Source organism: Neopsephotus bourkii, unplaced genomic scaffold (assembly GCF_033783945.1).
Source record: "Neopsephotus bourkii isolate Nb327-2 ecotype Australia unplaced genomic scaffold, CSIRO-AGI_Nbou_v1 NB_580, whole genome shotgun sequence".
Taxonomy (NCBI): Eukaryota; Metazoa; Chordata; class Aves; order Psittaciformes; family Psittacidae; genus Neopsephotus; species Neopsephotus bourkii.
The window spans coordinates 250,104-262,959 of NW_026901081.1; the positions used below are offsets into that span (position 1 = coordinate 250,104).

Genomic DNA, 12,856 nt, shown 5'->3' on the forward strand with positions numbered 1-12,856 from the left:
GCAAACTGATTTGATGAGAGCAAAATATCAATACCAGTAACTACATGAACAGAAATAAAGTGCTTTTGATTTGTTTCATAGCTAAGACCACTTTTAGTCCCATTTACCCACACTTCTCAACATTTTAAAACAGTATGAACATATTTACCAATAGACTCTTCAAATGCAAAGAGAACTTCTTTCCCATTATCTAGGAGGTTTTTTACTCTACTTCCAATCCACTTAAATCCAGGGAGTGTTTCCTGAAACAGAAAAGATAAAGCATGTGTTAAATATATATTTTCAATTTAGTTTCAAGTCAAAGAAGAAGTGTATCCACTATTCCCATCACTTTTGGGCTGCTTCAGATGAGGGGGTAAGACATAAAGGAGAAAGGGGGAAAGACATAAAGGTGAAAGGGGGAAAAAGCCATCTCTTCAGTTTAGATGATAAATCTAAGGCAAAGAGTCACTGGATAACATTTTACTAGGGAATACTCAACTAGGACATGAGTATCAAATCAAGGAGTAAGTGTGCTTGAGAGACCATGGTTCAGTCTGAGATCAGAAATGATCTTCCATGGTGGTTTATCAGGTGAGACAGCAGCACAGAGTTACTCAAAAGGAAAAGTTCTACAAATACAAACAGCAATTTGGGGTGATGGAGGGAACAGCACTGCTGGTGCTCTTCAAATCATGCAAAAGCAGGCAGAATCTTAAGTCCTTCGTGGAGAGAAGGAAGGGGCAAGAAGAGAAGGCTACCTGGAAACCTCATAGCAGCCTTCCAATATCTGAAGGGGGCCTATGGGGATGCTGGGGATGGACTCTTCATTAGGGACTGTAGTGATAGGACAAGGGGTAATGGGTTAAAACTGAAAAAGGGGAAGTTTAGATTGGAAATAAGGAAGAAATTCTTTCCTGTGAGGGTGCTGAGGCACTGGAATGGGTTGCCCAGGGAGGTTGTGAATGCTCCATCCCTGGCAGTGTTTAAGGCCAGGTTGGACAGAGCCTTGGGTGCCATGGTTTAGTGTGAGGTGTCCCTGCCCATGGCAGGGGGGTTGGAACTGGATGAGCCTAAGGTCCTTTCCAACCCTAACTATTCTATGATTCTTTGATTCTATGATTTAGAGGAGACCAAGGGGTTCTGTAAATTCCTCATCCTTTTTTCAGTCAAATGTGTTCCTTTCCACAAAAGGAAAGGGATTTCGAGAGATACAGCAATTCAGTACAAGGCAGCAACATCCAACCTGCCTGAATACTGAATGTCCTCCCATGAGGGTGCTGAGGCGCTGGCACAGGGTGCCCAGAGAAGCTGTGGCTGCCCCATCCCTGGCAGTGCTCAAGGCCAGGTTGGACACAGGGGCTTGGAGCAAGCTGCTCCAGTGGAAGGGGTCCCTGCCTTTAAGCTCCTCCAGTTCCAACACAAACTAGTCTGGGATTCTATGATGAAGCTTATTTGGCCAGTCACTCAAAATGCATCTCACAGTTACTTTCCATCTTTGTTTTTCATTCCTCATTGTTTGGCAAAATGTTTTTTCCTACTACACATGGCTTTAATTTAGATAAGTATTAAAAACAAGCCCTGGATCTTTGCGTGTTTGTGTAAAGCTCTAGAGCACGCCCTGGATCTTCACATGTTTGTGTAAAGCTCTAGAGCACTTAAGTCTCCTATGACAGTCTCAGACATCAGAGCAAGGACATAATTTGAATGCAGGAAGTAAAATACAGTCACTGGGGACAGCCCCAATGCCTATTTTACCAAGTCCTTCATGAAACTACATTAAAAGGTCTGAACAAAGGAGCTCCTTTGTCTGTCACAGTCTGAAGGAAAACCTACTTGTAACCTGGGCACCTGAAGGAACATGGTGTAACCTCTAAGTGCTTGTTACAAAGCCATCAGAAAGCATTCCATTTGTGTAGGAAACACTGAGTTGCACAACTTTCATTCTCTCGCACAGAGGAATTTACCTCTAGGGAAATAACCATGACAAAAGTATTCCTATTTTATGTAGGTTAGGGTTTAACTTGTGTCACCTCTTACAGCCTCCTTGCAGGTGAGTTGAGAAGTTAATTTGATTTAAATGCAGGGAAATTCTGTCAAAAACCAGGAAAATGTCCTTAAATCTCACAGTCTGCAATCACTGTAACGTGCATTGAGATGTGCTGCAGATGTGGTAAATGCTCCATCCCTGGGAGTGTTCAAGGCCAGGCTGGACAGAGCTTTAGGTGCCATGGTTTAGTGCGAGGGATCCCTGCCCATGGCAGGGGGTTTGGAACTGGATGATTTTAAGGTCCTTTCCAACCCAAACCATTCTATGATTCTCCATGGAAATCAGACCTGTTCAGGTAAAACAAGCACTCTTTACACACTGGAATGTATATATAACTCCAAGCCAAAAGACTGGAAGTCATCTGTTTCTCCATTTCATAAAGTCAGAAGAGAAGGGAGCTAAATGGAGAACGTGGCAATGAGATTTTACTCATAAACCCCACACTTACTTCAAAGTGAAATCCTTCTTTAAGTGCAATTGCCCTCAGAATCTTTGAGGACACTGTGGTCGCCAACATGTAAATGTTCTTCACATCAGCATCTTCAGAGCAGTTTTCCTTCCAGCATGAGAACATCCACCACCCAAACAAAGCTGCTAGCTCATTGCCAGTGAACACCTTCCAGCACCCACTGCAGACAGGATACAAATGTCAGTGCTCATTCAAGGTTTCCCAGGAGCATCCACGCAGGGGGAGATGCTTCTGCAGGCACTGGAACAGGAATCTGAGTGCACTACTGATAAGCTGCTCTACACAAAGCCACCATATTAACAGGACTTCACGTCTCATGTCTCAATGACTGACAAGCCCAGTGCATTCTGTTAGCAAGTAAAGATACCATAATGAGTATCCTTACTGTCAGCTTTAGAATAGCTTAGACCTTTTTAGCTTATCAAACAGGAGTATAGCAATCTATACAGCCAATACTTGAGAGGCCAAGGGGAATGGCTTTAAACTGAAGGAGGGGAGGTAGGTTTAGGTTGGACACAAGCATGTTGTTCCCTGTGAGGGTGCTGAGGCGCTGGCACAGGGTGCCCAGAGAAGCTGTGGCTGCCCCATCCCTGGCAGTGCTCAAGGCCAGGTTGGACACAGGGGCTTGGAGCAAGCTGCTCCAGTGGAAGGGGTCCCTGCCCATGGCAGGGGGTTGGAACTGGAGAAGCTTTAAGCTCCCTTCCAACCCATTCCATGATTCTATACACTGCAGTCAGGTGTATTGCAGACAGCTACTTACACAGTGATCAGAATTTGGGCCTGCCAGTGGAAGAAAAATAGTTTCCATTCAATATGAAGCAGCCAGGGAAAAACAAAGAAACATAAAACCCCCAAGAGCTACAGTCCCAAGGCAGAAGGTTTGCCTAACAGAAGTGAAAATACAGCAACAACAAGATTTTGCTGTCTTCAGTAACCACTGAACAGTTTAATTTGGCCTTTTACTGTAACATGAATAGATCTGGTGAATGCTCCATCCCTGGCACTGTTCACAGCCAGGTTTGATAGGCCTCAATCAACCTGGTCTAGTAGGCATCCCTACCCATGGCAGGGGGTTGGAACTGGATGAGGTCCCTCCCAACCCAAACCAGTCTGGGATTTATGACATTCTGTGCCTTTTCACTACTACTTCTGCAGAAAGAGAGAAAAGAAATGATCCCATCACTTACTTCTCCTGCTGTTCCGCCACTGCTAGTCGATCTGCATCTGGATCAGTGGCCACTACTACCTTAGCACTTTCCTTCTCTGCAAGCCTCAGCGACAACTCCTGGTGGGAGAAGAGGGATGGGAAGAACAAAATCACAAGAGCAAATAAACCCAGTCTTCCTACTTCAATATTACATGCATATATAATCTCATACAGCTTGCCCACTGTATTAACTGAAAGCCAGGTACTCCCTGTTCTCTTCCTTGATTTTTCAATACTATCATACCCAAACAGAGGAAAGCTCATAGAAATCTGATGAAATAGAAACAAAAGTACCAGCACACATTCCCCTTCTTCAGGATTTGGGCATTTGACAGTGGAGAAGTCTGGATCTGGATCTTTTTGTTCAGGTACTGGAATGGGAGGCTGGAAGCCAAACGCTTTGAAAGCCAACTGCACGTAGTCATGTCCAACTCCATGAAAAGAGGTATGAACAAACTTCAGAGCTGTTTGCACATTCAGCTCCCTGAGGAGGAAAGAAGAATTTCAGGAAGATTTTAGTTATTCAACAAGATTCCTTTCATGTGGGAAAGCAAAAGCAAAAGGAAATGCAGTTACACTTTGCACTGTTCTGCTGATTCCTGCATTAATTTCAAAGGAGGAGCAAAGGAAAAGTGCTCATTTGGAGTTTCACTGGAAATGGCTGGTTGAAAGCTTCTTCCTCCAGAAAATGAGATATTCACCTTCTGCTGAATCAGCTGAAAGTCTCCCCAGAATGAACTGTTGGTTTCTGCATCAACCTCCAGCTCTTCCACCACCCTGAGGATCTTACTCTGGCTCTGCTCTACCTACATTATTATTCACCCTTTTATTCTCCTCTTCTGCCCCAGCCAACCTTTACAGTTCATCTTCGTATCTCTATTCCACACATGTACACCTTGTTGTGAACTGCACTGAGTTAGCCAGGTTCCTTTAACTGAGGTCTTTTGACTGGGTGGTCCTCCTTAGCATGAGTAGTAATGGGAAGTTGAAGTTGCTGGAGCTTTAGGATACAAGCAGGTAACTCCCACCTAAAGCTGAACTGAGTTTACAACCTGTGCTTATTTATGCAAAGGAAGGCCTTCAGCCCAGTGCAAACTGGAAGGTAAAGGAGTTACATCCATTAGCAAGGAGCACCAGAGGTAAGATGGCATTTATGGCCCATCTGGAGACAAGGAAAGAACCCAATGATGGATGAACTTTTGTCCTGGGTCCCTCCCTGGAGGCACCCACCTCAAGCTGCTCCTATGCCTGCATCATTCAGTTATTAAATGAGTTTTCTAAGTATCACATATCTGATACTGTGCTGTGGGAAACCTGAGGCACAGAATTTTCTGTCACAACCTCACTTTTACTCTGTGTTTCTCTTTGAGCACATTCATCTGTATCAAATGGTTCACATCAGGGTGCATTACTGTAGCACAGTGCGCAAAAGCAGGGTTCTTCATTAGCAAGTATGATTTAGGCCTAATGTTGGTGACCACTTAATCAGAGGAGGGATGGAGTAAGACAGAATGGGGAGAGGACCAGGAATTATTGCCCACACTGCGCAGAGCAATGGCCTCAAGCAGACAGTGATGTCTGTGGAAGTGGAGCACCCAGCTTCTGTGAACCATAAAGACACATCAAGTCACTGGTTTGGGACAATAAAAATCACTACAAGCAGGTCTGAAACTATTACAATTTGGGAAGACAGCCCAATCCCTATGCCCAAGTGAACAATGTTTCTGTATGGCAGCACTGCATGCTTTATTATTGAAGTCAGTTTTCCACATGGAACCCAAAGCTCCCTTAAAACCATCATTTAAGTACATTTTGCTTTATCCAGTACCTGTAATAACAGATCTTTTTCAGGTCCTCCATGTAACAGTCACAGATTTTCTTCAGAGGATCCTGTCTAAGGGGACTGGTATCTACTAGATTCTCATTCCAAGAGCCATTCCATGGTTCAACACACTCTTCTATGCACTTGATGATTTCCTTATCATGAGGAGAGGTGATCTGTGCTCCATTTTCCCAGTACACCTGGTGTAAGTTTAAAACAAGACAGTTTATTCACAAAGATTAACCTGATAAGTACTTTTAGCCATAGGATTCTGCTGACTTCCTTCTCCTTTAAGTCAGACAGGAAAGGGTAACATCAGACTGGCTTGATCCTCCAAAGTCATGTGGGATCACAGTTCAGCATTCCAGTTGTGCAACAACACAACCTGGTTTCCCAAAAGCTGGTATTCAGCTATTATGACTGAAATCATGAGGACGTGAGAAACCAAAACCAGGCACTTAAGAGTGCAGTGTTGTGCAAACTGAACAGAAACAATCCATTACCTTCCTCATCGTCTGGCATTCCTTTCATAAAGAGACACAACTTGGGTTGGAAATCGAAGCCAAGCAGATAAGCAGTGTGCCAAGGTACAGGGTTTTCTGTATCTGAACAACTGGAAACCCTGAGCTATGAAAAGTCTTTGTTAAAGAACGATTTAGATGCCAGTTTTCACACAGTTGGTTGCCAATAGCACAGTTGAGTTCACAGAGCAGATCAATTTGTCTCTTTACTCAGTGCCTTTGAAACTATGGCTTGGTCATGTTTGGTTAAAGTTGTCCAAAGCCTTTAGAAGCTGCTGGATTCATAGGGGAAATAGTGACAGCTAAGACTAGGATAAAATCCAATATCCTGACATAAGTGCTTTGTATCAGAGACACAAACATAAGAGCTTCTTGATAAATGAAACACCTGGAAAATAAAAGTGTCTCATTCATCACTATTCTATGATTCCATTTTCTTTTTCATTGCTATAGCTAAGCAAAGGCTGCTGAAGCAACTTGTTCCACAGAGGATAAATGCAGTACAAGCACATCCAAGGGTTATCAGTGTGCAGAAGAAGGCTGGGTTTTCTATCCTTGCCATTACTCACTGACTTGATGCTTTTAGAAGGCTAAGTTTAGATAGAGTTTAGTTCAGATTCATATAAAGTTTGGAACAAAAATACTGTTACAACACTGCATAAGCAGCTTTTACTATCACGGATGGCTACAGTGCTCCCAGCTTTCAAAATGAAGGCACCCACCTTTCTCTCAATGCCCAGAAAAACAACCTTAGAGGGAGCAACACAGTCTTAAACAGTCACCATCTTCATTACAATCACTTACTGTGTGGGTTAATCCACCTAAGTTCGAGCTTAGTTTCAAACTCATTGTTAAGTCTAAGAAGTGAACACATTCCTCCAGCTGCTGATTTGACTCTATGGAATGTCACAACAAACTTGTGCTCAAGAAACACAAGCAGTGTGTTCCAGGTGCAAAAGAAAGCATGTGTAATTCATTTCTCCTTCTAACCTACACATACATGTGTTCCAAAGGAAGACTCTTCCCTGTGAGGGTGCTGAGGTGCTGGCATAGGGTGCCCCCAGGAGCTGTGGCTGCCCCATCCCTGGCAGTGCTCAGGGCCAGGTTGGACACAGGGGCTTGGAGCAAGCTGCTCCAGTGGAAGGGGTCCCTGCCCATTGCAGGGGGCTGGAACTGGAAGAGCTTTAATGTCCAACTCAAACCAGTCCACAATCCTGTGCTAAGCCAAATGCCCAAAGCAGGTAACATGGAAGAGCAGCTGGCTGTGACATGCTACAGACTTCAAGCCTTACCTTGTACCCGTTGTCCTCCTTCCGGTTGTGGGATGCTGTGATCATCACACCAGCCACAGCATTGAGCTGCTGAACAGCATAGGGCTACAAAGGAAACCCAGAAACATTGATTTAGTCAAGAACTCTGCAGCTAGAATGGCACAATATCATTGTATTATTAGGAGAGTTACACAACAGGACGCTACAGAAGTGGCTCTTAACATTTCACCAGGTGATTTGAAACTGTATATGTGAATGCTCATCATTCTCTTTCCTGTAGTTAATACAGAAAGTTGTTGCATAGGAACATTATTCCATTTACTAACTACACAAAAACAATTGTTAACTGACCAAATAAAAGCCTACACTCAGATTACACTAGGACTGAAGAGAAAATGGGTCGAAATAGAAAGAAGGAATTCACCAAAGGGCTTGTGGAAAAACAAGTGACAGGTACTTTAGGCTAAAGAGCACTCAGTTCTTTTGAAACAAGATCCACAATACACCAGAACAGCTTGCAGAATAGAAAACAGGGCAAAACGTGATTCTATTGACTATGTGCATGCAGGAGAAATCAGCACCATGCTTGTTACAGCCTCCCTCAGAAGGATCTAGACAGGCTGGAGAGATGGGCAGAGAAATTCAATGAAGTGCATGGTCCTGACCTTGGGGAGGAATAAACCCTGGCACCAGCACAGGCTGGGGCCTGACCTGTTGAGAAGCAGCTCTGTAGAGAGGGGCTTGGGACCTGATGGACACCAGGTTGTCCATGAGCCAGCAATGGGACACTGAGATCAAGATGGTCAACAGTGTCCCAGACTGCATCATATAGAGCATTGCTGGCAAGTTGAGGGTGCTGATCCTCCCCTCTGCTCAGCCCTGCTGAGGCCTCCCCCAGAGCACTGTGTCTGGGGTGTCCAGTATGAGAGACCTAGAGCAAGTCCTGCAAAAGGCTGTAAGAATGATGAAGGGTCTGGAGCATCTCTCCTATGAGGAAAGGCTGTAGGAGCTGGGCCTCTTCAGCCTGGAGAAGAGAGGGCTCAGGGGGATCTGATCAATGTGTCCAAGTACCTGAAGGGAGGGTGGCAAGAGAATGGAGCCAGACTCTTCTCAGTGGTGCCAGTAATGGGATGAGAGGTGACAGGCTTAAACTAAACCACAGGAAGCTCTCCCTGAACATGAGGAAGAACTTGTTCACTGTGAGGGTGACTGAGCACTGGAATAGGTTGCTCAGAGAGGTTGTGGAGTCTCCTCTGGAGTTATTTAGGAACTGCCTGGATGCAATCCTGAGCAATGTGCTCTGGGTGACCCTGCTGAAGCAGGGAGCCTGGCCTAGATGCCCTCCATCCTCAACCATTGGCTGATTTTGTACCAAGCAGCCTCTATTTTCTGTTTAAATAATGGGATTTGATAAAAATCACTAGTTTGCACTTTTAGTGACCTTTCAAGGACTCCCTTACCTGCAGGGTTCAACAATATAGCAAAGAAGATGACTTACCACAAACGGAGTAGGGACATAGGTGGAGAAGAAGTACACAGGTACATCCTTAGCCAGCAGGACTGCAGCAGTGAGCTTTGCAAGTCTATCAACAGGAAGAAGAAAGCATTCAGTCAACCCAACTCCCCAAAACACTCTAGCAGCCATTTGTGTAACCTTCATTTCACTTGTTTGTTAAATCCCCCTGTTGTTTTCTGGCTTACACCAAGAGTAGTGCCCCATAGCTTGTAGAGTTGATGTAATGCAGTCTTCAGGTTATAGAATCCAAGTCAGTGCTTTTAGTCATCGCTTGAACAGCACAAGGCACACCAGTCAACCACATAAATAAATCAGTGCTATCAAAACCTCTTGGTGTGACTCCTGTCCTTCATTCAAGGACAGAACCAATCTACCAGAAAGTCTGAAGCGCCAGATGTCCACAACAGCAGGTTTGGGAAAGGATTCAGCATCCTATACAGCAAAGCTGGTTTGCCAGCCTTGTTCAGCAGCTTCAGACAATACCCATGAGGAGATCTCTTCTTAAACATACTTCTGCAAAGCAGTACACTTTTACTCAGAAAAGGTTAGAAACAGTAACACCAACTCTTGGTTTAAGCTGCCTTTATAATAAGCTTTTCCTCTTAAGGAGCAGGGAAATCCATTCTCTTCCAGGCACCTCATATGAAGCTGTTCTGTTCAGATACACACAGCTCAGCAGTTAACAGGAAGTCTCAGAATCAACATAGGCAAGGGATTAAACAGTGTAAGTTTGCTTTGCTCACTTGTCATGGGAGATAAGGAAGCAAGTATTAATGCTTGTCTGTATACACAAGCATAGTGTAGGCTAAGTTTCAGTGACTCAGAATTTCACTGTGGCACCTATCAGATATCACGTGAATATACTTCAAAGAGTTTGAGAGCTCAGGTTGTAGCTGAAGCTACTGACATTTTGCTCCTGTAGCACGATGGTTTACATCAACTTAATTACAGGATACAGTCAGACAGTCTGACATCTCCATCAGCACTGGAGCTATTGCAAAGAAAGGAGCACTGCTGCTCACATAGTGCTGGATAAACACACTGAGCCAACTGAAACCCCCCTTGTGGGGAGGTTCACTTTGATTTCAGCACTACTGGGACTCTGTGTCATCCCAAGGGGACAAAAGAAACACATAGCTGAGAAGGGACTGATTCTTGAAACATGGACTACAACGGCGCTGCCATCAGATCTGAATTCCAAGCTCTGCGTGGCTGAAAAGGAATGTTTTTTCTTGCACTTCCACATTTTTAAGCTGTGCATTTCCCATTTTAAGCTGTGCATAACCCAGATGATTTAGGTAATAACCTTGCAAACACAGTGTAACAGAGGAAAAAAACACTCTGCCAAAGCCTGGCTGCTAACACACCACACATTGTGATGACCAGGGTGGAGAGGAATCTCTAAGACAGACAGTAGATTCTGTGCTCTATTGCACTCCATCCCTGCAATATTAAATGCTGACAAGCATTAAATATCCCAAATTACATTAGTTACAACAATTAGACACAGTAACTACATTAACTCCAACAATTAGTTAGCTAATGGGTTGGGTTTGGTGAGAAACATCATTCAGGGAGCAAAACACATGTTGTAATCGCAATGGGATTAGGATTCCTTAGAGGATTCAGAAAGCGGTTCTTTTATAGACCCACTCTCCCCTTTCCTTGCAAAAGGCACGTTTCAGCATCACTGGAAGTTTACATTTCAAGCATTCCAAGTAAAATATTCCCAGTGTGGAACTGGGATCACAGACGAAAATAAAGGTTCCAAGGCAGAACTATTCTCCCCAAAGCAAGCTTGAATCAGATGTTAAATGTTTTCAATAGTGTACTAACATTTAGTGATTTCAAGTTAGATGTTAGTACTTAGAATCTACCTTCACATTCAGATTTCCCTCCAGGCATATTAACTTCTTAATGTCTGCCTAATGGTCTTGGGCATTTAGATTGTAAATTCTTTGGTGAAGGGACTAGTTTATATGCCACATGTTTTGTGTTTTTGGGGGGTGTGGGTGGGGGTTTTGTGGTGTGGGGGGTGGGTTGGGGGTGTTTTTGTGGGTGGTGGGGTGGGGGGTTGTGGGTTTTTTGGGTTGTGGTTGTGTTTTTGGTGTTTGTGGGGGGTTGGTGTGTTTTGGGTTTTTTTTGTGTTGTGTTGCTGACAAGGTATTATAAAGGCTTTAGTCCATGCATCTCTTCCTTACTACTTCAATGGACTAAGGGAGGGGAAGGTGTGTGTAGCTGATGACACAAATACTCTGATAGAACGCATTTAAAAGCACAATTTAATGTCTAGTCTTGCAAATGTAATCAATACTCATACTTCTTACTGCTGCAGTTGCTGGTCACCTGACCTCGTGTGTCATATCCAACAACAAAGCCTCTCTGCTTAAAGTCTGAGAAACACCTCTCAAGATACTTGTAGATCCCCTGGAAAGAGAGAAGAGAAGAGGTTGGCAAGAATCAGCTCCAGTGCAGCACACACAAAGGTTATAAAGGACCTTCCATGTGGGATGGAGAACATCAGTAGGCAAAACCCAGCCCAGCTAAAACATCAATCATGCTATTCATGAAAGCAGCATCATTTTTTCCCCAATGTTCACAGAAAGAAAGAAATCAGAGGAAAAACAGGGAAATAAACCCCACACAACACTAAGTGACCTGACAGCATTAGCAGAAAGCTGGAACCAGCAAAACCCTCAAGCAGTAAATACTTGTTTCCTGTCCTTCCTGTGCTTTTATGTATTCAAATCATCTTGGAGACCTAATTGAGGGTAATCCACATTTTGAAAGCCTGTCCATTGTGGCAATGTTAGGCCAGTGCCAGGCAGTGCTAATCTTTATCCTTCTGCTCACAGTACAAGTCAAGCACCTTTCCATTACCATTCCAAACCATTAGCTCTAAATCTGCATTAAAAGGATGCTTCATCCTCACCCACCTCCTCAACCAAAGGTTTATTATTAGTGACTTCCTCCAGGTGGACAGACTGAAGTCCTCAATGTATATACTATGCAGAAAAACCAGTAAAAATCCAAACTGCCTTCTCTCCATCAAGGCAGAACATTTCCCATGGAGAGGCATCAGAGATCAGCCCCATGCAAGGAGAAGAACAGGGAGCAGATTTGTAAAACACATTGGGGGTGAGGAGAAATATGTGCTGAAACATACACAGGGAAAACCAAAGAGCCCCTTGGTCAGCTACCTCTCTACCAAAGGGGAAGAGATAGATGCTCTTTGGGATCATGGAATCATAGGTTAGATATGGTTGGAAAGGACCTTGAGATCATCCAGCCCCAACCCCTGCCACATGCAGGGACCCCTTCCACTGGAGCAGCTTGCTCCAAGCCCCTGTGTCCAACCTGGCCTTGAGCACTGCCAGGGATGGGGCAGCCACAGCTTCTCTGGGCACCCTGTGCCAGCGCCTCAGCACCCTCACAGGGAAGAGCTTCTGCCTTATCTCCAACCTGAGCTTCCCCTGTTTCAGTCTGAACCCATCACCCCTTGTCCTATCACTGCAGTCCCTAATGAAGAGTCCCTCCCCAGCATCCTTGCAGCCCCCTTCAGACACTGGAAGCTGCTCCAAGGTCTCCACACAGCTTCTCCAGGCCCAACAGCCCCAGCTTGCTCAGCCCATCAACAGCTCATTACATGATGTTCTGGCTTCACCTTTCCTGTGGCCTTCAAGTCCATTAGTTTCCCAGTTAGAATCTCTCTGGAGATCCATCACAGACACAACCTAGCATGGATCAGCAGCTTAAGACAAAAGGGCACTGGTGTTAATGGAAGCTTCCAGAGGCTACAGTTCACTACAACCAGAACACAGCTCTAACACAAATACAGTGCTGTGAACACACCACAGCCAATAGCATCATCAAGTCAGTTCTTGTGAGGGCCAGTTTCCTCCTGACACAACGAAGGTGTGTTCTGCAGTGGAATTAAACAGGTTTCCCTCCAAAGTTAAGTGCAATGCACCCAATCTGGATGTGATCTGATGTGGAGCCAGGCTGAGAGAGCTGGGCTGGG

At 44.5% G+C, this 12,856-nt stretch overlaps 1 protein-coding gene across 1 annotated transcript in view; it reads right to left on the minus strand.

Moving 5' to 3' along the window:
* The window catches only part of PGM2L1 (phosphoglucomutase 2 like 1), a 42,305-nt gene that overhangs the window by 8,893 nt on the left and 20,556 nt on the right, over positions 1–12,856 (minus strand). Inside the window, exons 3-10 of the mRNA XM_061351359.1 lie at positions 11,156–11,262; positions 8,818–8,902; positions 7,341–7,424; positions 5,534–5,727; positions 4,000–4,189; positions 3,686–3,783; positions 2,478–2,658; positions 149–242 (exon numbers count right to left, since the gene is read on the minus strand). Of these exons, the coding sequence (XP_061207343.1) occupies positions 149–242; positions 2,478–2,658; positions 3,686–3,783; positions 4,000–4,189; positions 5,534–5,727; positions 7,341–7,424; positions 8,818–8,902; positions 11,156–11,262 (1,033 nt within the window). The remainder of the gene's footprint in view (positions 1–148; positions 243–2,477; positions 2,659–3,685; positions 3,784–3,999; positions 4,190–5,533; positions 5,728–7,340; positions 7,425–8,817; positions 8,903–11,155; positions 11,263–12,856) is intronic.